General features: G+C 34.9%; 1 protein-coding gene across 9 annotated transcripts in view; it reads right to left on the minus strand.

Moving 5' to 3' along the window:
* UBR3 (ubiquitin protein ligase E3 component n-recognin 3) overlaps positions 1 to 27,773 on the minus strand; it is a 230,802-nt gene that overhangs the window by 150,428 nt on the left and 52,601 nt on the right. For all 9 annotated transcript variants that reach the window (XM_067741589.1, XM_067741584.1, XM_067741585.1 and 6 more), the window contains 5 exons: positions 17,472 to 17,538; positions 13,072 to 13,202; positions 11,707 to 11,935; positions 5,165 to 5,344; positions 4,433 to 4,566 (listed from right to left, as the gene is read on the minus strand). In XM_067741589.1, the coding sequence (XP_067597690.1) occupies positions 4,433 to 4,566; positions 5,165 to 5,344; positions 11,707 to 11,935; positions 13,072 to 13,202; positions 17,472 to 17,538 (741 nt within the window). The remainder of the gene's footprint in view (positions 1 to 4,432; positions 4,567 to 5,164; positions 5,345 to 11,706; positions 11,936 to 13,071; positions 13,203 to 17,471; positions 17,539 to 27,773) is intronic.

Here is a 27,773-nt window from a genome sequence, read left to right on the forward strand (position 1 = left end):
GAAGCAAATGAAATAATGTACATAAAATGCTCCATGTCACAGTCTAGCACTATATCTGACAAGTACTACTTAAGTGCTCCAAAGATTCATGGCCAGACTTAACTTCTGTCAAGCCTGCAGTAACATATAGTTGCCACTAGATGGAGATTTTACAGCTTATTTGTTCTGTTCAGAAAGCAAAAATTAGTAAAATTCTAGAAATGTGCCATCCCTTTATCCAAGCTATCTGTTATTAATCTAGTATAACTTGTTTAACTATCCCTTAGCATTTTCAAGAACCAAACAGCATACGGGGCAATCAGACAAAGAAAGTAAGCTATCAGGTGAAGTTCCTTTTTTCTATTGCTAATCCTTTAGTTTTATATTTTATAATTAGAGAACATAAACATAAAGCAATAGCTTTGTTTTACTTAAAATAATAGTCTTTCTTCTAGTTTACATTTCTAAAACCTGACAACATTGCTGCTAAAAAGCTCTAGACAGTCTTGCTTAAGAGACAATTATAGCAAAGTGATAAAGAGCACTGGTTCTGAAATCAGATGGATTTGTTTTCAAACTCAAGCTTCCACTTGCAGCTGTGTAAATGTGGGCAAATTATTTAACCTCTGAAAGAAAGGGATGATACTATCTACTTTATAAGAGATGTTATGAAGATTAGATACGAACATAATGTAAGCAATATAATGTAAAGAACAATGTCTGGCATGGTGTAGGCTCTCATCAAGAGAACGTCTTATCTAGGAACTAGATGCTCCTTTAGCTAAGAAACTACTCTCAGATACTACCAGAACAACATGAGCTCGTTTTCTCTCTGTTGACTTCGCTTCTTAGATTAAGAAAACCGTAACACATTGCAATCCTGGCCTTCAAAACTGAAAAATAAACTACTGCCTGAAAACGATGATTTCTCATTATCACATAAACATAGCCCTGGCCTTATAATCCAAAATCATCCTAAACACAGTTGTCAGAATAATCCTCCTAAAATACTGACCTTTTCATATCAACATCGTATCAATCCTCCCTCCTAAATCACCACCTGTTCTGTTGGCTTATATGATGTTGCATTCTTCTGGTTTTTCTCCTCTCCCTCTCTGATGTCTAAATGTTTGTTTTTTCTTCAAGGTCCATTTCTCTTCTCCCCCTATTTGACGTGACCCCATCCCCTGGCAATAAATGCCATTTTTATTCCCAAGGGTCTAAAATTTATAACCCTAGTTCAGATTTCTCTTTTGAGCACAAAACTCATATATCCAACTGACTATTCACTATTTCCACTTGGATGTTTCAGAGGCATCTCAAACTTAACATATCTAAAACTAACTGATCTCTCTAAACCTTTTCTATTGATCTTTTTCACCTCTGTAAAATTATCTCCATTCATAGTTACCCAAAAATCTATTTCACTCATCAATAACATACAATCCATCACCAAGGCTTTTGGTTCTACCTTCAAAACACATCTTCAATATCCAAAATGCACCTTGAATTTCAAACCTGAATTTCCTAGATTATTATCACAGCATCTTAATTGGTCTATTTGCTACTAGTCATGATGCTCCCCACGCTCCCCTCAATCCAGTCTTTCCAGCAAACAGAATGATCTTTTTTTTTTTTTTTTTTTTTTTTTTTGCAGTACGTGGGCCTCTCACTGTTGGGGCCTCTCCCGTTGCAGAGCACAGGCTTCAGACGCGCAGGCTCAGCGGCCACAGCTCACGGGCCCAGCTGCTCTGCGGCATGTGGGATCTTCCCGGACCAGGGCATGAACCCGTGTCCCCTGCATCGGCAGGCAGACTCTCAACCACTGCGCCACCAGGGGAGCCCCCAGAATGATCTTTTAAATGTAAATCTGATCACATTAAACCCCTACTTTAAAATATTCACTGGCTTCTCCTTAAAATTAAATCTAAGGCTCATTAACATGTTCTATAAGAACCTGCATTAATAATACAATCCCTGCCTATCTCTCCAACTCCATCTTGTTCTGTGGCTCCAGCAACAAACTCCTTAAAATGACTAATCACTTTCCTACTGGAGGTAGGTTATTCCATACTATCTCCCCTATTCCCACCACTAACCCCACTTTTATACTTCATATATAGCTGGCTTTTTCATTCTTCAGAAAGGCCTTCCCTGATCCTTAAACGTAACCAGCCTCCACACTCATTACTCTCATAGCAATCTGATATTTTCCTGTAGAACACTTACAAAACTTACAAAATAAACCTCTGTGCTTACTTACTTAATGTCTATCTCTCCTATTAGACTGCTCCATGAGAGCAAAAACCACATCTATTTGGTTTGACACCAAAAACCCGAGCGTCTAGATAGCATCTGGCATAGAACAGCATTCAATAGATACTTTTTTGAATGAATGAACAAACCACTCTCATATTAGATGACAGTTTTTTTGATAAATGCTACAATGGAGATTAAACGAGGTACTATAAAAACAGAGACTGGAATCATAAATATGAAAGAATTTAAATGAGCAGATTACATATCAGCTGAGTCTTATGAGTACAATTTTTGAAGAGCTCAACTAATTGTTCTTCATTCCAGTTAGAATCGCTGCCAAAGTCCTACTGCACATCAAACAAACCAAAATCTCTGACAGTGAGACTCAGGCACATGTATTTTGCAAGCTTCCCAGATGATTCTCATATAAGAGAAGCACTGGACTAAGCAGAAAGAATGAGCTCATTTGTCAAAAAAGGGACTAACTTGAACAAAACCACTGGAATCAAGAAAGGAATCGCATGTTGAGGAATGGTAATCAATCCAATGAAGGCATGGAGGTAGAGGGCAGTATAGGAAGGTGAATTATGATAAACAAGTTGAGGGCAAATTGTGGAAGGTCTTAAATGCCTCTATAGGAAATATGGACATTATCCCGTAGACATAAGAACTTGAATGATTTTTAAGCAAAGAAGAGATAAGCACAGAGCTTAGCAGTAACTTCGGAATTAGGAAAAATTACAGTAGGAAGAATCTAGAGGCAGGAAAACCAGTTAAGAAACAACCCAGATTTTAAAAATATAAAGAAATAAATTAAGACAGTGGAAAGAAGTGGTAGAGAGACTATTTCTGGTATGAGAGAAAATTCATGGTATCTGATTATAGCTTGAACACAGCTGGTACAGCAAGGGGAGGTTTCTATATTGGATAACTGCATCATTTGAAACACCATACATAAAATGACATAAAGAACACAGCACAGACAAATGTTTTTAAATAGCTTAGGAACCTGAGAAAATTCATGTACCTATAAGGAGATCTACATGAATAACCAGAGCTGTTGTGAATTTCAACCTGGCCACACTGTAACAGAGTTGTGAGGCATCTGCATTTAGAGAAAGCTGGAGTCATGAGAGAAAACAGAAATCCTCGGACACCAAGGGGGGAAAGTGGCAGGGGGTGGTGGTGGTGGGATGAACTGGGAGATTGGGATTGACATATATACACGGATATGTATAAAATAGATAACTAATAAGAACCTGCTGCATGAAAAAATAAATAAAATTCAAAAACAAAAAAAGAAAACAGAAACCCACTTAAAGTAACACATACATTTAAAGAATATATGTAAAAGAGTCTCATAATAACCCTGTGAGGAAGAGCAGGCTTTGCTGTCCCATTTCTATTTTGTTTCCTTTAGTTTTTTAAAAGAAAAGGAGAAAGACTGAGAAGTTCAAATAGTTTTAAATGAGTTGACCAAGTCACCTAAGTCAAAAGAGGCAGAGCCAAGACCACTATAAAATCTTGTGCAGCACGCTTATTGGTACAGGCTAGCAGGTTGGACTTCATGGGATCCATACAGCAAAATCTTAGTCAAGTCCTTAGTTTAGTAGGGTCAGGAGATAACAAACTGTCCAAGGATTCTGGAGACCCATCAAACGAATACTTTAAAATGCAAAGGTAAAATATATATTTGTACAGAAAGACATAAATGCATGCAATTATAAGCAAGCATTTCTTAACCAATTATAAGAATTTATGTTGTTGCTATGTACCCTTAGGTTCTTTTTACAAACAACTGTAAGTTGTATGAAATGTATACTGATTTTGTGCTTGGAATCTTAAAAGTGTAAACTTTATTGAGGACTATCCTCATCCCTTGAGGGACAAGAAACATTAGGCAACTAACTGATAATGGGTAAAATGAAACAATAAAGATGAATGTGGAGACTTATAAAGCTCCAAAGACTATTCACAATAAGGGAAGGCTGGAATGATATGATAACTCATTTATATAAATGAATTCTAACCTGCCTAAGAATAACAATTAACTGTCTCAGGTCAACTTTCACAAAGGTGAATTCAGAATTAAACACTGCATATTATTACACACAAGTAAACAAGTCAATGTTTTCACAAATAATTTTCTTAAATAATTATTTTAAAGGTAAACACAGAAATTAACAAAACATACCCTAACTTTACAATGTGATAAGAGTCCCCACATTGGCTGTGCACAGGCCTCAAGTTCAGCAGCAAAGGCAGCATAGTAGGTCTGAGATTCAAATTCCACATGCTCATTTAGTTCTCGCTTATTTAAGTTCATACCTTGCAAAAATTAAAACAGATATAAACCTTGCCAAATGGAAATAAACACCCATGTTAAAAATCAAGTAAAATACTTCCAAGTATCAAACACATTTTAATGCACACAAATGGCATAATGACACAATATGTATAGAAATTAATAAATTATTAAAAATAAAATAATCTGGTCCTTTTGGAATTCTTTATAAACTACATTTTCTTAGAAACATTTTGTGAACTGTCTCTTTCTTATATAATATAATTGAATATATTAAATAAAGTCAAAACTATTTTAATTGATGCCGGTTGAAATTTTTACGGAAGTATTATGAGTCTTTCTTGGAGAATAGATTAGAAATTTCTAGATTAATGCTTTCAAATGCTTTTAAAAATTACACTCCTTATTTCCTATGTAATAGTTTGACCTTCTTCATAACTCTGATATGTTTTCATGAACACTTTATCAAAATACTTACAAATATCAATTAATTAAAATGAGACATTTCACATGTAACTGAATGATGTGCTATTATCTTTTAATTAGTGTTTGACAGTTTAACATTAGGCATTTTGTAAACTAAAAAAAAAAAAAAATTAAGAAAAAATCTGAAATTGATACCTTGAAAGAAAGATACAAAGTTCATCCATGTCACTAACAAACCATGGTCCTCCAAAAATCTCTTAGCCACACTTTGATGAGAAAGGATATTAATAAAATCACTGACAAGAGGCCAATAAGTGTTATTCTTCAGTAATGCTTCTCCACAATTCACTACCACATGTAAACTATTTTCTTCATCTAAAATAGACACACACACACAAAAAAAATTAGTTTAAGAAAATAGTTTTACCAATGATACAGATTATACATTTTAGAATCAGTCACCTAAATTCAAACCCCAGCCTGCCATTTAATAACTATATGGCTTTAGGTATATTACATAGCTCTGAATCAATTTCCTCATCTGTAAAACAGAAAAAGACACATATCTTAAGGGAATTAAATGAAATGTTAACATAACACTTAGCACATCATTATAATAATTATTACCACGTCTAACATATTACATGATATTAAGTTAGTTACATGTTTATAAAACCTTATTATTTTCTTGATTTTAATGATATAATGCAATATTTTCAGTTCTAATCAATAAAATGCTTTTATCCCTAGATTAATCTCACTCTATCTTTTCAATAAAATCTGTATGACTTAAACAATATATATTTAATTGCTTTCTTCTATTCAAAGGACATGTAAAAACAATTTTTAACACAGTATTTCAAAAATGAAACAAAAAACACACATAAATCTCTTAAGCTTTAAAAAAAAATCCTCGAAGTTTAAATACATTGCTGGAAGGAGGAGATGGGGAGGATTAGGTTTGTACAAAAACTTTACTATTAGAAGGTATAGCATGTATGCATTAGCTCTGTTGACCTATTCCAGCTTAACTGATTCACTGGACAAACAAGCCCCCCATTCCCACTGTAAAACACACTAATACCCATAATACACAGAATGCTCAAAGCTTGCAGCCTATTCCCTAGTACACGAGCCCCAAGGTATAAGCTTATCCAGAGTCTGTTTTTGCTTCTGTTCATACTAATTGTTCTTTTTACTATAATTATAAAATTTAAGTTACAAATACATAATCTGATAAAATATGAATGCATAAATAGAGGTATAACAAAAACTGGATCATAAGCTTTTGAAAGACAGTAAAAGTGCCTAAGAAAATCTTGGAGGAGAAAAATCACAAAAGTCTAGAAGGATTTTACACTCAGATTGCTTCATGAAAATCTTTATGTTCTTACTCTACTTTAAAGAAACTGAAAATGAAAATCACAGATGCTGCTTTACAGATGTGGTATATACAAGAAGGACGAGGGAGAACTCCAGTAAAGAAAACCATACCTTACAACTGCTTTGCCCAAAATTAAAAGGTTGGAGAACAAACATACATTCCTGTGGTTTAAGTTAAAATCCACTGTTTAAGATACGTATGTATCACTTTTTAACAATGCCTCACTTTAACCAACTTTTCAAATAACCACGTCGTAGTCAAACTCATCAGTGAAGAGGGCTTCTACTGCACTTATTTCCATAAATTAAATTTAGTTTCAGCCCATGAAATTACTTTACCCAACTCAAATTTAACAAGACATAAGAACAGGACCCACAGTAGGAGGAGAGAGGGTATAACTGAATGAGGAAGTGGGGGTAAAGGAGCTTTTATAAATTACCCAGAGAAACGCCCTCTCTGACAACTACTGCCACTGTGAGTTGGTGAGCAGCTGATACTGATGGGACAGTGCCTAGGGATGCTGGGATTTTTTAATTTTTTAAAACACTGAAAATCACTGTTCTATTTAATTGAAATCAGAGGATGAATAAGCAGAATATAATCAATCAAAATCACTATTTTCCTGACACTGCTTTAACTACTACTGTTCTTGCGAAAAATACCTTGGAATCTTTTATGAAATAAAATGATTAGAGCTTCTATTTTTATCCAACTGATACTTTTCCAAATATAGATACAGAGAGAGCAATGATTCAGTGTTAAATGATATTCACTCATCCACAAATATTTACTGAGCTCCTACTCAGGGTCAGGTAATCTAGTAAGCTCTGAAAATAAAGCAGTAAAAAAATCAAGATTTATACATTCTCTCTCTCCACTGAGGTTAATATCTAAGAAGACAGAGTGTGGTAAGGTCTGTAATAGGAAAAGTACAAGAAGTCATAAGAACATATATAAGCTGGTCTACAATTAAGGAAAAGTGTTTCCTGAGGAAGTGATGTTTAACTGAGCTTTACAGAAGGAAGTAGAAATTGGGATTAACCACATAAACTAGGGATGGAGAGGAAATGGTGTTCTAAGTAGAGGAAGCAGTATAAAAAAGGATGGAATTACTGCGACAAAGAATGCAGAGAATAGGTGGCACAAATGAGTCTAGATGGCCTCATAAATCAGCTTCAGGAGTTTGCAGTTCATGTGAAGAGAATGGCAAGCCATAGAGGGGGTTTTAAGAGAGAGGACATGACTAGATGTTTAGTGTTGAGACTGACTATATAGGAGGGTGCTGATGACTAGTAGTAGAAGGCCTAAAGATGGCAATGGCTTGAACTATGGTGTTGGCATGAAGATGCAGAGATGAAAAGAATTGGCTATTCTAAGATATTCAGAAGGATTTAAATGACAGACCTGGTGATGTTCACTATTTCTACAAAGAGTAAGAAGTCAAAAATGACTCCTAGGTTTTTAGGTTGGGCAACTCTGTAGATGGTTAGAGTGGTACCAACACACCGACTTGAGTGCTAATACACACATACATATATACACATACACACATATGCACAAATGCAATAGAAAAGAAGCAGGCTTGATAGAGACAGAATGGGTTTTTGGTGCTGACACTGAGTGTCTGAGGTGCTTGTAGACATCCAAAGGATATAGTTTAATAAACAATTTGATATGCAGGACAGAAGATCAATCTGGCATTATTAGCAACTACAGACATTCCTATAGTTATGCAACACATAGTTTGGTTTTTTTTTTTAAACTTTATTCCTTCTTTTTTTTTTAAAGTTAACCATTTTTTTTTACTTTATTTATTTTTGCTGTGTTGGGTCTTCGTCGCTGCGTGGGCTTTCTCTAGTCGCAGTGAGCGGGGGCTACTCTTCGTTGCGGTGCACAGGCTTCTCACTGCAGTGGCTTCTCTTGTTGCAGAGCATGGGCTCTAGGTGCGCAGGCTTCAGTAGTTGTGGCACAAGGGCTCGGCAGTTGTGGCTCACGGGCTCTAGAGTGCAGGCTCAGTAGTTGCGGCGCACGGGCTTAGTTGCTCTGTGGCATGTGGGATCTTCCCTGACCAGGGCTCGAACCCGTGTCCCCTGCACTGGCAGGCGGACTCTTAACCACTGCGCCACCAGGGAAGTCCCACAACACATGGTTTTAAGTTCCATTTTAAACAGACAGTTGCACAAGACAAACTGTAAAATTTCAGAGATATGGAAAGTTATGAGTTATATTTGGAATCACAAAGTAGTATGGTGCAGAAATGAATACAACAAAGTAAAAGTATAAGGAAGGGAGCACATACTACTAGAGGCTTTTTCCTATTAATCTTCAGCTATTGCTGTGGTCATGTGAATTCTCATTGTATCAGCTCCTACATTTACTAACAGTGTAGAAAAAATTTTCAAATATTGTCTAATGACAATGTATACAAAGGTTAGATAGGGGCTATTACAAAGTAAGAAGTATAAAGAACTTGTGTAATATCTGTAGCTAGTTCAATATATTTAAAGCTCATTCCAATACTCTTCATGTAAAAACAGGGAAAACATATGGTGCTTTTAGAAAACCAGTAAGTATGTAACATGAAATGTTATGCTACTTTTGAAAGAGGAAAAAAAACAGAACAGGATAGTTCTAAAGATAAAGCTAAAGATAGTTTTAGACTTGGCTTAGAAATAATGTAATTTATTGCTAGAAAAAATACATTTATATTTAAAGATCTTAGCAATGCTACTTATAGCTATTTAGCTTTTGGAAAATTCAATTTGTGTAAGAATTTCCAGGACAGACTAACTGCATTAGAAGGAAGTATGTGTAGAAAGCAACTAAGACCATGTAATACGATTTCAGAAAATATGGGAAAAGTGAGAAACACAGAGACAGCAAGACCAAGTGCCAAGAAACACCAACACTGATAGAACAAGTAGAAAATAGTTTCATGCCACACAAAGAACAGAGAATCAACAGTGTAAAATGATAATGAAAATCAAGCAAGATAAGGTCCAAAGTGTTGCCGCTGGCTTCCTTATCATGTAGTCATAGAAAGGGTGACCATATAATTTATCATATAAACAGGGACACTTTTGAGAGTAAAAAGGACTGTATGAAAAATGATGTCAAAATAACAGGCAGGGCTTCCCTGGTGGCGCAGTGGTTGAGAGTCCGCCTGCCGATGCAGGGGACGCAGGTTCGTGCCGCGGTCTGGGAAGATGCCACATGCCGCGGAGCGGCTGGGCCCATGAGCCATGGCCGCTGAGCCTGCACGTCCGGAGCCTGTGCTCCGCAATGGGAGCAGCCACGACAGTGAGAGGCCCACGTACCACAAAAAAAATAAAAATAAAAATAAATAACAGGCATAACTTGGAGCTGTTCTGGGGAAAGTAGGACATGTGGCTACCGGAGTCATGGACAATTTTGGAGACAGCAATAGAATGACGGAAGCAGACACTAGATTGAGGTGGGTTAATGAGAGACCGGAAGATAAGGAAATGAACATAAAAACTCTCTCAGGAAAGATGCCTATAGCAAAAAGTGGGAGGCAGACTCATATACATCTTCCTCCCAAACATTCTCCTCTGAAATGCAAACATATAAAAGAAGCATAGCTAAACCACTTAGTTAGGAAAATAGACTCAAGATTCTTTTCTAAAGAGTAAATACTTCTATTTTTTTTAAGTTTTCCAGTTTATAAATTAAAAATACTGTACTTGTGAAAAGTCCTTTTCTAGTTATATAATTCTACACATAAGAATATCACTGATATAGCTGAATGATGATAGACACTATTTCAAAAAAGAAAAGAGAAAGTAATATACGTAGCTAAATCTCTAAGAAAGAAAAGGTCATCCTACACAAAGACATAAACAGTACAATACAAAGCAGCTCTTAATTTTTCTTTTAAAAAGGTAAAGAGGTATACTGTTCAATGTAAATAATGTATTATTCTCCCACTACACCTACAATGGGAAGGCAGAGTTACACAGGGGGTCAGAGTATGGGTTAGACACCTAGCTTTACCACTTACAGCTATAAAACCATAGATCACTGACTTTTCAATTTCCTAAACCAGAAATGCCTCATCTATAAAATGGAAAAAACAACATTTACTCCCCAGAATTACTGATAAATTAGATAATACATATAAAGTACTGAAAAAAAAAGCATGGTATACAGTAAGTGCTCAAAAGATGGTAGCCATCATCATTATTAGCAAGCTATTATTATATATAAGGCATCATGCCCTGCACTGAGTCCTGTATAAATTTTCAGGCTATGGTATTGCATCTGAGAATAGGCAGACTATCAGTATAAAGAGAAAATAGGAGCTGATATGCAAAAGGAGACAACAGTAGAAGGCAAGTCTCAAGTATAATATCTCCCATCCACAGAGAATGGAAAGGTCCTAAGATTTAATTTGAGGCATTATTTGTTGTTATTTTTTAAGTTTAGCTCCAAGTGCCAACAAGTGAAGACACAGTCCTATTAATGTTGGCCTGGCTGTACTGTGGCTAAGAACAAAGATTCTGACATCAGGAGATATAAAGTCCTTCTTGGCTCTGTCATCTACTAACTATATAATCTAGAGCAAATGATTTAATTTTTCTAAACTTCAATTTACTCATCTTGAAAGTGGAAATAATAATAACGCCAATCTAGAGAGTTGTTCAGAAGCTTAATTGAGACAACATATAAATAGTATTAACACAGCGCCTAGTACAGAGCAAATACTCAAATAATATAAATTATTACAAGGAGGTGAAGTCAAGATGAAAGACCACAAAGAAATAAGAATGGGAGGAATTCCTAGAAATGTTATGGCAATTTGAGGAGGCATAAAGGAAGAAAATTAAAGATCACACTAAAGGAACATATAAAAGGCAAGATTTATTCCAACTTTTAAATTATAAAAGTATATGCATATAAAATGTCTAAAGCTGACAGTAACAAATTCATGATTAAAAAAACAGAAACATATCTAATTAATAAGAAAATGGTTAAATAATGGTAAAGTCATATGATATTACTACCTGCAATCATGAAAGAACATGTTCTTGATGTGTACACTTGATAGCATATTTTAAAGTACATATTCGCATCTATAAATATACTCACATCACACAAAAAGACAGAAAAGAAATATCCCAAAATATTTGTTAATATTATTTGTGAATAACAAAACTATAGGTGATTTTAAAGTTTTTCTTTAAATTTTGCTGAAATTTTAAAAAATGTTTCTTTAACAAACATGTATTATTTTATAATATTTTTAAAAGCTATTTTTAAGCATAAAGGAAGTTTTTAAGATTAGTTATACAAAGTATACTTATAAAACTAGTGAAAGTAATTCTGAATTTACCTTGTAGCTCACTTTTAATAAGGCAACTTTCCATCATGTATAACAGCACAGTGACCATAATATCCAGCAGCTGACATTCTTCTGTTACCTGTCTGGCTAGCTCCTCATTGCTGAACAACTGAACACTAATATGCACAATTCTGTTAGACATTGTGTCTGATTCATGACTCTTCTTCAGTGTTTTCATAATGAAAGCATAATGCTGAACAAAAGTTTTTGTAAAAGCAACCTGTAAAATGTTTTAAATAGGAAGAAAAAAAACACAGTTTAAGTTTTACAACACATTTTCCAACATATTATACTAGCATTTTTAAGTGATGATTAGCTTGTGATGATATCCAAGATAAATGGAAAAATAATTTCAGTGATGATGGTAGTCTTACATTTGTCCTTTTTTGGAAAATTAGCAAAATACTTTGGTGGTTAAAAAAATGTTCAATATGTATTTTAAATTATTAAAGTTTTAAAGCAATTACAAAGATAGTCTAAAAATACAAATCTTCACTTTGCTCACAAATATATCAATTCACTAATGTCAAAGTATGTGTCTTTGTCCTGTGCTACCAACTTTAACAACAAAATCTAAAGCCTCACCTGAAAACCATCAGAGTTGTTTATATAACTAAACAATAAGTGAGTCAATGTGACTACTCCAAAAGAAATAATATCTTTTCCTATTTGATCTGAAAGCCAACCACTATTCTGACTAAATATTCTCTTCTGTATACCATATACACTTCCTCTATTGTTTTCTTAAGCAGGTATAAAGACACAAAACAACAGCATTATTAAAGTGTCACTCCTAAAGAGGCTTTACTACCTAAACCATAAGAACTATGGCATGATTTATTGTCTTTTCAGACACTAGGTTGTGTAACTTTGCCATAACCATACGGTAGTAACAGGTGAGTCCACACCCTCTGAAACTAGAGACTTCACCTATGTACATGTGTACATGAGTCAATACCATTGTGTCTTTAACAGTTATGGCCAGCAGCTACAAACTCCATGCTTTTCCCATGCCTAACCATACAATCTAAATTCAGTTGCCCCCATTAAACATTCTCATAGCACCTTGTACCTTTCTCCTTTAGAGAACTTACTACAATTTGTAACTACATATTTATTTGTGCAACTGTGTTTTTGTTTGTCCCCCAGCAATCCCTTTGGACCAAGTTTCATGCACAAAGGCAACCCTTAGGAATCCTGCTCTGTAATGGTGCTTTGACTCAGATCTACAATACTGTGCTTTTTGTGCAGGCCCTCTTTTGGCAACAGAGCTGAGAAATATATCAAAAAGATTTAATATTGAAAAGGCAAAGAAAGAGGAGCAAAGTTCAGAAAGGAAGGAAAAAATGTAGATACCTTATACTCTTGATCTGGAAGCATGTTGAGTAAGAAAGTCACCATCTTCTGGGGAAATTCATACTTTATGGTCCAAAACAATAGTTCTTCTAAGAAACTTTTATGCTTCAAAACATCCATTATGGATTGATCTACATAATAAAAATAAAATTTATCACCCTAATGGTTTAAGTTGCTCATCTCACTAAACCTTACCATGATTAATAACCCATCAACCTCAAACATCTGAACATACCTAAAAATTAAGGCTATCCTTTCAATAATTCAAATGATAATGCTAACAATATCAAGCTAAATTTCTACAATGTCCACAGTATATAAATAATAAAATACTTAATCCTTATAATTTAATATAAAGCAGTTACTAGAAAAATACGTAATTACTTGACCTTAAACATAAGCCATTTATCTAAAATTTCTACTAAGATTTAAAATAATTATCTTACAAGAACAATATTCATGGCACTTAATTTAAAATAGTAATAATAATTTTAACCTAAAAACATACTATTAAGGACATAAACTCCAAAGTTATCTAAATTTTTTATTTTTGAAAAAAATCTTTATGGATGAATAATTTATTTCTCTAAAATTATCCTTCATAAATGAAATATTAACTTCACTAGAGAAGATAATCACTAGTGCATTGCTTGCTCTAGTATACAGAAGCATTTACTTTTTTCTGGTAGGAACATACCGGGAAACACACAGAACATTATATATGCTTACTTGTACTGGACTCAAGATGCCCTCTTCATGCATGGAGGAAACAGGAAATGCATGCCCCTTTTGAATAAAGGTATTCAAAGGGGGGAATAAAATTATTTACTGGAAAGTTTATTTTCTAAAGCCAAGTACCACTCCTTGAGGGTTAGGCTGTCTCTTGCTTATCTCTGCCTCCTTGCCATGCTTAATCAACAGAAAGGTCTCAACTGGTATACGATGAATTGAAATGTTTTAAATTTTTATTTTACATTGGAGTATAGTTGATTAACAATGTTGTGTTAGTTTCAAGGTGTACAGCAAAGTGTGAACTGAATATTTTTAATACTTTGGCTATCTCTTTCTCTCACTTTCTCTAATTTTTTTCCCCTCAAAATGAACTAGAAAATTCTATTAATCTTTATTGGAGCAAATTATCTTGGGATACTGCTCTGGATCATCAGCTCTATATAAGGGCATCAAGTGTCAACTATGAATGGACTGTTTCAGTGACAGTGCTTAAGCAGAGACTAGAGTTAGATGAGATATTTGAAAAACCAGTATCACATGAACCAAAATACTCAGGTACAGCCCTAACTATATCACAGTTGAAGTAGTCTTGCAGGGTAACCCTGCAGAGTTTTTTCAATTAACCTTACCCCAATCCTACCCCAGTGTCACAGTTCTTCTATTATTGAGTAATGTGTTCATACCACATCTCCTCAGGTAACGGGTCTAAATGAGTAACAACTCAGTATTTAATCACTCTCTTGATTCTTTTGTAAAACACTGAGTTTAATAAGACTTGAATCAGATATTAAAGTTAGATGTAACTTTAACCCCATGTTAGATTAATAATTAATAACCCATTATTTTCAGAATAATAATTTCATTAATCTAGAGACACTATGATTTAGATTACAGAGAGACCAAAGTATCTGCTAATCCCCTACCTAACTCCCTTTCAGTGGTGCCTTTAGTATGAACCGTATGTAGTAGGCGTAAAAGTATAAATACAATTACACTACACATCCCTTTATTGGAAACAATAATTGTTTATTTTCCAAATCTCAGAATTTTCTACTTGTAAAACAGAAATCTCTTCCTCTTGAAATAGATCATTCCCAGGATATGGCAATGATTTAAAAAGAGACATAAACCAGTCCTGCAAGAAATGAGGTAAAATATATTCAAAGGCACAAGCTGACAGATTCAAAGCCAAAAAAGTAATAAAATTAGGGACCAAATGAATCAGGTGACAGGAATATAAGGATTACAATTAAAACTTAGAATATAATCCACAGCATACATTGCTGAAGCCAATTTAATTCTCAAAATTCACTTGGTACTAACATGACTGAAAATTTCACAGACTGCCAAAAAAATAAAACCCTCACAGAGAAGTGCTTCTGAAAATAATTACAAAGTTGAACAAAACTAGCAGTATTTATCCTAAAACTCAGTTATAACTCTCTGCAAGCTTGTATTAGCCAAAGAAAAGCCTGAAGCTACCATAATTATTATATGTCAAGCATTTAAAAAGATACATTGACTTTGTTTTAAATAAATAAAACAATCTGAATGCACCAGAAAAGCTATGGCTTCTACTAAAATGCTGCAGTTATGTACAATCCAATTTTTCTAACTTCAGACATTTAAAAAAAGGGAGAAAAACCCACAATGTCTTCACTGTTATTCTTAAAATAAATGATATCAGTTTCCCAAGATATTTAAAGCATGTGTTACATGTATTACATGTTATGTTATGGAAATGTGGTTAGAAATGCTTCCATTAGTTATGTATGATTATTGACCTTTAAAATCTTGATAAAATTGTCATGACCTTTACAACGCCTAAACAACTCAAGCCAAATTGTAAAAAGAGATTTTTGAAGAATCAGTATGTGGTACAAATGCATGACAGCATTTAATTTAGACAGTAGAGTCCAGCCTCTGCAACTCACAAGCTCAATAATCTTGGTCATGTTAGCTGAAGCCCTCTAGGCCTAGGCTTTTCACCCTTAAAATTGCAGTTTTGAGAATAGACAGTGATGTGTTTGTTAGCACAGTGCCTCTCCTCTTGCCTATCATTACATGTTTTATTTTCAGCTCACTTTCAAACTGTTGAATCAAATTCTTACAAAAACTAAACCACTCCCTGAACTTCAGACATTTTCAAAAGCAACAATTACTTTTTGAAAACAGAGGTTCTACTAATTCAAAAAGCCTCACTTTCAACTTTTTCAAAAAGTCACTTCTTCCACATACATACTTAAACCAAACATGATAACTGATCAAGTCTTAAATCTCTATACCACTTCTTACCAGTAGAGGAAGGAAGAGAAAACAATCAATCTCAAATGCAAAAAAATTCATATAATAGAAAATCAACTTCAACATAAAGCCTGCATAAAAAGTAACTTCAGCCAGAGTTTGACCAGGCTGAAGGAAAACAATGACTTCTTACGCCATAACGGGTATTTTCTGAACATCCCTGAAGCTTAAACTCAAGTATATGTCTAACAATCTCCTCCAACTCAGATGTGTCTCAAGGACTCAGGTAAACACATGGACAACTCTGGTAAGTCAAGGGGCCAGTTAGCCATATGGACTTCTAATTTCTTTCAGGCATTACAGGTTCTCTGCTGGGCCATGAAGAAAGGGAAGATGTGCATGTTGGCCAGCAAATCAAATTTCATGCCCTTTGCTAACATTCTGTAAGTTAAAGGCAACAACGTGAGTAACTAAGTAAAGACTTGCAGACTTACAAAATGAGCCTCAACGGAAACTGCCTGCTTGCTCCACCTTCCAAGCAGTCCTAAACTTTCCACAAGACACACTTAGCACCAGAAGTAAGAATCTTTTCATCAAAATAATATTTTAACCTCTGGAGACTTTCTAACAGACCATACTAACCCAGAAAATAGACTATGTTAAGATTTGGAAATCCATGGCAAAAATCCAGAGCACAGGCTGCCAACTAATAACAAGTACTCTAGAAAAGCTTTTGGGGAGGGTCAAGAAAATATAGTGATAAAGCATTTAAACTCTGGGATTTGAATTAAGGACATACTTCTCATTAGCTGTTAAACCTAACATGTCTCCATTTCCTCATTCATAAAATAGTAATAATAATAAAACCCGCTTCATATAGTTACTTGGAGAATTAAATGATACAATGCATGTGATGTGATTAGCACTATGTCTAGCATATATAAAAAGTTCAATAAATATTACTCATTACTAATCTATTCCCTCACTACAGGCATATCTACTTCTTCCTTTGCAACAATATGTATTGAGTCCTTTCTGAGCCCTTAATATGTGGTAAGTGCCATTCATTCTCATTCTCACTCTCTTTCACTCTTGTTACTTTTTCTCACACACACACCCAAAATCTCCCTCTTGCTCATCCTTTAAATCAAATTAAAGCTTTACACCAAATATGCTGCATCCAAATCAAAGATTCAATGAAGAGACTAGTTTTCTGGCTCAAATATGATGTTGCTCATTTTATAAAGAAAACAAATGAACGAAATCCCAACAGTAAGGGTTTTACTTGCTTTCGAGGTCCCCCCACAATCACGCTCTAACAACACTTTCTCCATATTAGACAAATCTAATAACATTACTCTCCCTTCAAGTGCTCTTAATGATTAAGCATTTTTTTATACAAGGAAAAAACAAAATATAAATACCTTTGGTGTTACTGCTTAGTTTGACCCTCTTTCTCTTGCCCAGACCTTGACTCCCATCCTGATCCTCCTGGAGAAAAACAAAATTAGCATTATCTATAGTCCTATTCATGAATTTATACATTTTATGTAAATATAAATATGCTTATAAATTATGTTAAATATAAAATATAGGCATGCTTACATATTATTAACCAACAATTTTATGTATTTGCTGTCATAAAATATATTTTAATGCTGCTAACTTTAAATTGAAAATTAAATTGAAAATTAGCATTATAATTAAAATATATCATGAAAATCCTTAGGATTAAAATATGAGTTCTTAAACTTAATCTGTGCTTCTAATGAAAGACTCTTAAATACCCCAAAATGCCAAAATAAAAATTTTCCTAACCTTATAAATATAATATCAAAGAAGCTAAAGGCGAGGAGGGAGCAGATTAGCATAGGAAGGGGAGAAGAAGAAGGTTAAAACAATGAATAGAGGAAAGGCTTTGAAGAGTCTAACACAAACAAAATGAGTTCAAGAGACCAAGTTCTGAAAAATAAGCATAGCATATTAGAAGCTGGAGTTGACAGTCAAAAAAATAATATAAAAACAAATTAAAATGTGCTTAGGAAAAAAATCCAAGAAGAAAATACATGCATTTCTGCCCACATGAAATATATCTATTCCTGAAAAAAACCTCATATTAAAAACAACAAGGCAGACTTCCCTGGTGGTGCAGTGGTTAAGAATCTGCCTGCCAATGCAGGGGACATGGGTTTGAGCCGTGTCCAGGAAGATCCCACATGCTGTGGAGCAACTAAGCCCACGAGCCACAACTACTGAGCCCACGTGCCACACCACTGAAGCCCGCATGCCTGGAGCCCGTGCTCCGCAACAAGAGAAGCCACCGCAATGAGAAGCCTGTGCACCACAACGAAGAGTAGCCCCCACTCGCTGCAACTAGAGAAAGCCCACACACAACGAAGACCCAAAGCAACCAAAACTTAATTAATTAATTTAAAAGAGAGAACATGTAAATATAGAAAACACTTTAAAGATGTTAAAAAAAAAAAAAAAACTAAGCTGGGTCTTCCTTGGTGGCGCAGTGGTTAAGAATCCGCCTGCCAATGCAGGGGACACAGGTTCAAGCCCTGGTCCAGGAAGATCCCACATGCCATGGAGCAGCTAAGCCCATGCGCCACAACTACTAAGTCTGCCCTCTAGAGCCCACGAGCCACAACTACTGAGCCTGTGTGCCACAACTACTGAAGCCCATGCACCTAGAGCCCACGCTCTGCAACGAGAAGCCACCGCAATGAGAAGCCTGCACACCGCAATGAAGAGTAGCCCCCGCTCGCCTCAACTAGAGAAAGCCCGCGCACAGTAACGAAGACCCAACAACAGCCAAAAATAAATAAATAAAATTTTAAAATTTTTTAATTGAAAAAAAAAAGGCTTATAGGAAATAAAAGGGTGAGGGGCAGACCACTCACAACCTATTTTGTAACCTAGAAAGTTTGTAACCAAAGAAGTAACAGAAGCAATAATCAGTACCTGGGGAGATCATTTGGATGCCCAGGCAAACATCTTGGAGTGATTTGAGGCTGTCTCAGGGGATGTTAACAACCTACCACAACAAAAAAGTGGGAAGCTAGCTGGCTGAGACAACACAGAGGGAAGAGGAGCAGAGGAAGCAGCGTGCTACTAGAGAAACCAACAGTGAGGCTAGCGATGTGCCTCTTAGGGAGGGAGCGATGGGTGCAGATGCTCATTTCTGATTTACTTTGAATGTTGCTAAAAAGGTTCCTGCTGCCTTCATAGTTTATGGTTTTTTCCCCTCCAGCTAAAGGATATGATTCTACCCCACTATCCCAGCTCTCCTGAGCTAGGAAAGATTGCACAGGAATCCAAAACTTCCATGTTATACTGACACCTTTTTCCTATATTTCCAAACATATATGAGCCAACTGGTATTATAAAGACATGTGGTAGCATTTTGGCACACAGTCTGTTGTGCTAATCAATTATGTTGGTGGCAGGTTAGAATCATGGTATAAATTCCCAGACACTTGCTCAATTAAATCGAATCCCCAAAGCAGAAAAGCCCTGGCTTTAAGCTGCTGCTCTGCCCACTGGTGTAGTCTCCTTGGCCTGTGCACCATAGACTTAACTCCAGGTTTCTGCCAAGTCCAGCATCAGTCCTCAGGACCAGTCTGGGGTTACCCAAAGACACTACTTAGCTCAGTCATTCAGCATTTACTAACCACTTCAATATGCTCTCCCTGTTAATTCCTACCAAAGCCAGGCCTCTATGGTCTACCTGGCAGTAATACTGACGGTCAAACTACACTCTCCTCTTCCTCTGCCACCCTCACCTTGCCCTTAGAGAAACTCAACCAGTATGAAATTTGGAGCCATAAAAGACAGACATAAGAATGCAAAACTATGCCACAGGACCCAGAAGGTTCTAAAATTTGAGATTTTAGCTAACAGCTATTTATGAAACTGCTCTCCCAGACCTGAGAGAAAAAAAAAAACAAAAAAAAACCTTTTAATGTTATATTCCAGGTTAGGATTACTTCATAATTTCAAATACAAACTTCCTACAAAAAGAGTGTCCTTGATCAAGCAACAGTCATGGCAATACAAAGTTTTATAAATTTCCCAACCTTACACTTTAAAGGACAAGTAAAATTAGCCAAGCAAAGGAAAGGAAAGTCATTCCAAGAGGACACCATGAATAAAGGCACAATGACAAAAGTCTAGAAACAAAGATCAGCTTGACATCATCATAGATATCAAACTCAGCTAGGAAGGGAGTTTATCTCCATCTAAACTGGTGGGAAAATGTGCACTCTTGTACATTGCTTGAGAGAGTATATAATAAAACTATTGTCCTGAGTGGCAATTTGTCAATACACATGTCAAAAGTCGTTAAAGTATATCTATCACTGGAACAGAAATTCCAGTTCTAGGAATTTATCCTGAAGAAATAATCAGACAAGTGAATAGGGACTATATGCATAGATACTCATCACAATGTTATTTATAATAGAAAAAAAAAATCTTTGGTTTCCAACAGCAGAGCAGGGGATTAGGTAAATAAATTATAGCACACATATATCCTATGAAGAAAAACAATACTAGAGCTCTATATTCACTGTGACCAGATAGATGTTCAAAAACTATTACTATAAATGAGAAAAAAAAATGGCATGCTATGAAGAATAGCATATGGAGTATGAAACCATTTAAGTACTGATAATACACACAAATAAAATCTCTTAAAATATACCCCTTGCTACAGATGTTCAAAACTACCATTAGTAAGAACAGCAGGTTACCGAACAGCATATATATAGCATGGAGCCATTAAAATATACTATATATAAAATCTGTTAGAATATATTTGTTTACAGTAAGTCACCTCTAAGTGATAGAGTAATAGGTAATTTCATCATCTTTTTGCTAATATTAATTTTCTATTTATTCAACGATGACAATGAACTATAGCTTTAAGCTAATAAATGTTTTTAATACTAATTCTGATTGCCAATCCTAACTACAACAATCTGCTCAAGATAATGGATTACTGTGTTATCTATTACAAGTCCCATTTTTTTTATTTTGAGAAAGAACAAAACTTTTAACAAACAGGAATAACTTCCAGTGGTGGGATATTCAGGCATTAAGGAAGATGAAAACAATTCCGTTATCATGACAAGACCCCATCCACCCCAAATTCATGATAGGGAGTTATAGTTCTTTCCCATTTATCCATAAGAAAACAGTACAGAAGCCCTGGGAGAAAATGATGGTCCAGCGGACAACAGAGGAAATAAATAACCTCAACTCAGACAGCATTTGTACAGCCCTCAGAAACACTTTCCAAACCTTAACTAGTTCCTGGGCACAGAAGTAGACAATATTGCTATGTGTGTTTCAGGCGTAAAATACACATACAAGTCCAAAATGAGAGAAGAAGACCCCCCCCAAAAAAAATCAGATTCAAATTCCTACCCTGCAAAATTTACAGATGGTTTTTCAACCCAAATTAACCTTTCTTTCTTTCTTTGATGAATTTACTGGACAGATGAAAAAAAAATGTGAGCTCCATAAAAAGAAGTCAAGTAAATTCACAGCTGGTTAAAACAATCCTCAGAGAATGTTAAGACAGAATACACAAAGCTAAAAGGAACATTTAACATATAAGGTTATAAAAATAAAATCCAAAGGAGATCTTGAGAGACTAGAATGAAATGAAAACAACATTTATGTAAGCCACTGTAATATGAGACTGTTTGCTTTAAACCAATTCTACAAATACAAAGCTGAGAGGGAGCTCTCAAACTTGTCTGAGAGCTGAAGGGGTGGGTGGGGTGGGGGATCTGGGCATTTCATTTGACCACTGGGGCTCCTGCGACAGTCTAGCATAGCTGCTAAAAGGCTAACAAAAAACCTTGGGCCTTAAGGAAGCCACAACATGCTTCATGACAAGATGTCCTTATGACTCTATACCAAATCAGATCATAGATTTTAAAAGGGAATAAACATATGAAAGAGCTATGAGCAGCAGAGAATACTAAATAACTAAAGCTAAAAATTTAAAGGGGTGTCTTATGGGAGTAAAAATTAAAATATTTCTACAGGGGAAAACAAGAAGAAATGTGTGAAAATTGTAATATTTAACACAGTATTGAGAAGAGATTCCTAATAATTAGAGCTATCAAACAAAGGAACAAGTTGCTTCATAAACTCGGTAAAGCTCCCAACCACTGGAAGTGTTTATGGAGAGGGTTACCAATTGTCAGGAATGTTGTAAAATCAATTCCTAAACTGGAAAAGAAATATATTAGATATTTCTAAGGCCTTCTCACCAAAAGTTTCTGTGATTCCCCACCCCACCCTTTACCTTTAATGTAATTTATGATAACTAACTAATTAAAACCAAATCTTATACCTCAAAATAAAACAGTATTTTTCTTTTACCTATTCATTTATGAAAAGCTACTCTGGCTTTCAATTTCAATAATCCTGCTTTTGCTGTAAGTTTTGACCAAATTAGTTTTAACTTTTCATTGCATTCTATCTTGAATAAAGGCAAGAATATCGGGAGCACATCTACATAGTAACTTATTTTATTTTGTTAAGTATTTATTTTCAGTTATGTAAGAGTATGCAAAACAGAAGACTAGAGGTAAACAAACAAAATTAATAAACAATGGTTATCTCTGGATAGCACAGCTGAAGGTAAATGTTTTTTTTATTCTGTTTTTCTATTTTTTCAATTTTTCCACAATGAACATTCATATTTTTATAGTTACACGGGGGGAAAGTGTTTTAAATGATTTCATACAGAGATTAATGATCTGGTCATTGCACACAGAAAAATGGACATTGCTACGGTAATGGCCACAGTGACTATAATCTTTCCTTGAAAAGTTATCTTGATCTAAGAGGTCCTATTTTCTCTAAGAAACTCTCTATTACACCCATGTACATATAATTCTAGAGATAATTTTCTTCTGAACTGAATTATGTGATGGTTATAAATAAATCTAAACAAAAAATGAATAAACACAAATTTACATTTTAAAATACTTAATGAAGTTATAATGTGCTCCTATTTTCTTTTCTTTTTGGTTCCATACAACACAAAGACATATTAGCTACACAAAAAAAGAGTAAGAAATAGTAGTATGAAGAATGTCATGTGTATAAATAGCCCTGCTGAGTACATAATGTTCTCTTACTCTAGGGACAGCAGGGACAAATACCTGACACAACTTGTGTGAATAAAATTAAGTAGAGAGCAATAGTATACACATTCAAGTAAAACTTTACAAATAGGAAAAACCTTGCTGCTGTTAAGAGTTTCAAACCTGTTTCTTCATTTTTAAAACAAAGTGGTAGGACTAGATTACCCCAGGATCTCTTCCAATTCTAACTTACAACATTTTTAAAATTGTTACAATTCCCTCTCTATAGTAGTTTTTGAGATGTCACTGCCCTCTTCTCAGCCTGTCTTCCTTTTTATACAATTTGTTAAATTATAAGAATGAAATCACAAAAAGGGTTTGTTCAATAATCCCATGGGCCTTTCTACACCCTGTAAGGGTGTAGAAATTCCAATTCTTAAGACATATTCAGCTCTTCATTAAATTTCAAAAATAAATACTAAAAGCAAACAATCATTTGTGCCTGCAGTTGCAAAATAAAATGCAATATGGCTTTAAAAGCTTTAACGAAATTTTAAAATGGCATAAAATAGGTATTTGTTCAAAAACATCTGTATCTGGGTACTCTTCTTCTATCTTTCCATCTACCTTATCCTTTCATCTACTTTCTCCTTTATCTATTCCATCCTTTATTAAATTTAATTTGCTTGCATTTTCATCATTTATATATGTAAAAAGTGCTTTGAAAAGAAGTACAATACAAATTTAAAATATTAATGTCATTAGTTTTTTTTTAATATCATTAGTTTTTAAGTGAGTGGGTGGAATTTCTTGTATTTTCCCTCTAAATATATCACACTAAAACTCAATTAACTTAATTCTTATTTATGATATCTAGGCACAAAAGGAAGCTTTTTCCATGTAGGTCACTGGTCCTATTAAAATAATGTTTCTCATTTAAAAAATAAAAGCAGAACAGAAGACCCCAAGAAGAGATTAGCAGAAGAGTTACACTAATTTTATAATTTCAGTATAAATTAAATGCAAATTTATAATTTCAGTATATATTAAATTCAATAATTTCAGTATTAATTAAATTCAAAACTATATTTTGTTCCTTAAACTGCAATGAATGCTGTAAAATTTTATTATATCTCCTTTTGTTTTACAAAGGTAAAGATCAACTTTTTAAAAACTCTTACAACTTCAAATATAAGCTTTCACTCTCTTGAGGTACAATAATAACTACTATACTTAAGGAAAACTTTGTGATCTTAGTTAAAACCCTACAGTAGCCATTTCTAGCTACAGTGGTATTTCATTACCATGTTATAGTTTTTCCCAACAGACAAGTACCACTGAAATAGACGGAAAAATACATACTCAATTATTGGTATGTCACGAGTCATTTCTAGGATATCAACAGAATCCAGGGAAAAGAATGGCAAATGGCACATACTGGTTGTGGAAGTTTTGAAACGTGTTTACAAATTCTTTGACACTCCTCCCTTCGAGAGACAGGATTTACCTCCTTTGCCATTAAATCTGAGCCCATCTTAGCAACTCACAAGGAACAGGATGCAGTGGAAGTGATACTATGTAACTTCCAAGGCTAGCTCAGAAAAGGCTCCACAGCTTCTGCTCTTGAGCTACTTACTCATCCCGGGAGGAGCCATAACTATATGAGAAGTCCCAACAACTTGAGACCACCATACTGGAAAAGCCACATGCAGGCTGAGCTCCCTGTGCACAGTCGGCATCAGCTGCTAGCCCTGTCCATCAGCCATCTTAAATCTCCATCTCAGCTGAGCCTTCAGATGACTGCAGTTGCAGCCAACAACTAACAGGAATCGCATGAGATAAGCAAGTGAGAACTGCCTGGCTGCCATTCCCAAATTCCTGAGTCAAAGAATTGTGAGCAAAACAAAAAATGGTAATTTTAAGCCACAAAGTTTAGGACAAATTTGCTGTATAGAAATAATATAAGAACAGTGGCTTATATACTTTACATAAAAAACTCAAGACCAGCAGGGAGGAGACCTAGCAACCATTTGCAACTCCACTACTAACTAGATGAAATTCACTTGCCTGGGTCAATCAGTTAATTCTTTGGAATTCAGCTTCCTCATCTATAAGAGAGTTAGGCAAGATGAACTTTAAGGTCTCCTTTAGCTCTAGCATTCATTAAATTTTTAAACCTGCAAATTGCCTCCTCCTGATTCTCATTTTTGTTTTGTTATATTATACAACTTTTCGATTTCTAACTCAAGATTTGACTTTGTAGTACATAAGTCAATAAAACATAAATGAATTTTTTGTATAAAAATTATGATCACAATCTTAAAATAGAAAATTTCCTATCACTAAAACCCTTTTATGATCGGCCCTGGGTAATGGTCTTATCTTTGTACTTTTCCATACTTCTCATTTTAAATATGTGTGTGTGACTTTTATAATCAGAAAAATAAATCTAATAAAATTTAAGATATGCCTACCCTGTAATCTAGCAATTCCATATCTCAGAGAACTATTTGCACATCTGCACAAAAAGAAATATAAGCATTGTATCTTTAATTAAAAATTGGAAATTATAAAAATGATCGGATAAACTGCAGTTTATTCATATTTCAGAATACTGGCAAAACAACTATAATGTATTTGTGTGATATTTGGGTAAATTTTTAAAGATAAACTTCATTACTCTTAAACCATGCTTTAATAAACTATTTCCTCTGGAAAGATGAGCAGAAATGTCTATCATATGACCTATGATAGCTCAAAATTTCAGTATTTGAATCCCTTCTACATATAAAGCACTAGGACAGAAAACATTTATCAGGAGCCTAATTTGTATCTGGTTCATAATAGGTAATCCATATGTTATCCCATTTAATCCTAACATTAGAATTATCACCATTTTTTCATGAGGAAACTGATGTTCAGAAGTTTAAAACCTGGCAGAAAGCACAGCAATATTATGAGGCAATATTCAAACTCAGATCTGCCTAACTCTGAAACTCAAATTTCTCTTAAACAAAAACCAAAATAGGGCTTCCCTGGTGGCGCAGTGGTTGGGAGTCCTCCTGTCCCACATGCCGCGGAGCGGCTGGGCCCGTGAGCCATGGCAGCTGAGCCTGCGCGTCCGGAGCCTGTGCTCCGCAATGGAAGAGGCCACAGCAGTAAGAGGCCTGCGTACCGCAAAAAAAAAAAAAAAAAAAAAAAGAAAAACCAAAATAGATATCCCTTCAATCCACTTCCAGCTAAACAACTCTACTTCAAATTCTTAAGCTTTCAGATGTCCAAATGACCCCATTTTCAATCCAATTGGAAAATATGATAAATATATAAACTATAAAAAGTAATTTTAAATAGACTAAAAGTTTAATTATAAAGTATGATTTAAAGATCAGAAAGTCTTACTGTTTTTAAATATATAAGTTAAATATAATTCACATACTCTAAAAGTGTTCTCAGCTACTATTATAAAAAGTGTTTTATGAGAAAACATACTGAAATGAAGTATTTTTTAAATGAAGTATTTTGAAGTTGTCACCATCAAAAAGCATTTACTACAATATTTACACTGAGACATAATCATAATTAAGAAGCAAATGATTATATAAATTATATTACACACAGAAGTTGCTGAAACAAAGAATCTAAGAGAAGTGAACAGAAGGAACAGAAGAGAGGACCTAAAAAGAACAGAGTAAAAACAATGGTAATGACCAAAGAAAGGCCCTATTTCAAATCCTCTGATATCCCTCGAGAAATTATTTCTAGAAGAAATTCAAAAGCCATCCCCCAGCCCCTCCCCCCACTACACACAGGGATCTCCTTCTAGCACCCTACCGTAAAATACGGTATTGCTGCAATGCAGTTATGTACAATTAAAGTAGCCACTGGAGATTTAAAAGCTAATCTGGAGAGTTTAGGCCAAGAAATGACTGTAACATTTTTCCTATATAGAGGAAAAAGTATCTATATTGAAGATCAGCTTTCTGCATTCTCCAAAATCAAATTCAATTCATAAAAATAAAGTAGAATTATTAGCAGACCACTGGATGCATAAAATAGGTATACTAAAATAGTATGAAGGTTTTTTACCTACCATATAAACACAAACATAAAACTAGATTTTTATTGTTCAAGATCACATGAGGATGTTTAGATTATTTTAATAAAGTATTTTATAATAGCACTAAACCATTTCATCATGTAATAAGTAATAGTCTTCTAAAGTTTCTACTGATGGGACTTCCCTGGTGGTCCAGCAGTTTAGACTCAATGCTTCCACTGCAAGGGGCACAGGTTTGATCCCTGGTCAGGGAACTAAGATCCAGCATGCCACACAGTGCAGCCAAAACTAAATAAATAAATAAAATAAAGTTACTACTGACAATAGATTCAATGTTTCCTTCCTGTTTCGCTGGCTTTAGCCAAGGAAGGGTCCCCCTGCACCCATTCATATTCAACTCCTAGTATTCCCAAATCTCGCCTTTGAGAGATTATTCCACCTCCCCACAAAATGCCCTTAAAAAGAAAGCAGAGGGCTTCCCTGGTGGCGCAGTGGTTCAGAGTCCGCCTGCCGATGCAGGAGACACGGGTTCGTGCCCCAGTCCGGGAAGATCTCAC

The sequence above is a fragment of the Pseudorca crassidens genome, chromosome 6 (genome assembly GCF_039906515.1).
Source record: "Pseudorca crassidens isolate mPseCra1 chromosome 6, mPseCra1.hap1, whole genome shotgun sequence".
Lineage (NCBI taxonomy): Eukaryota > Metazoa > Chordata > Mammalia > Artiodactyla > Delphinidae > Pseudorca > Pseudorca crassidens.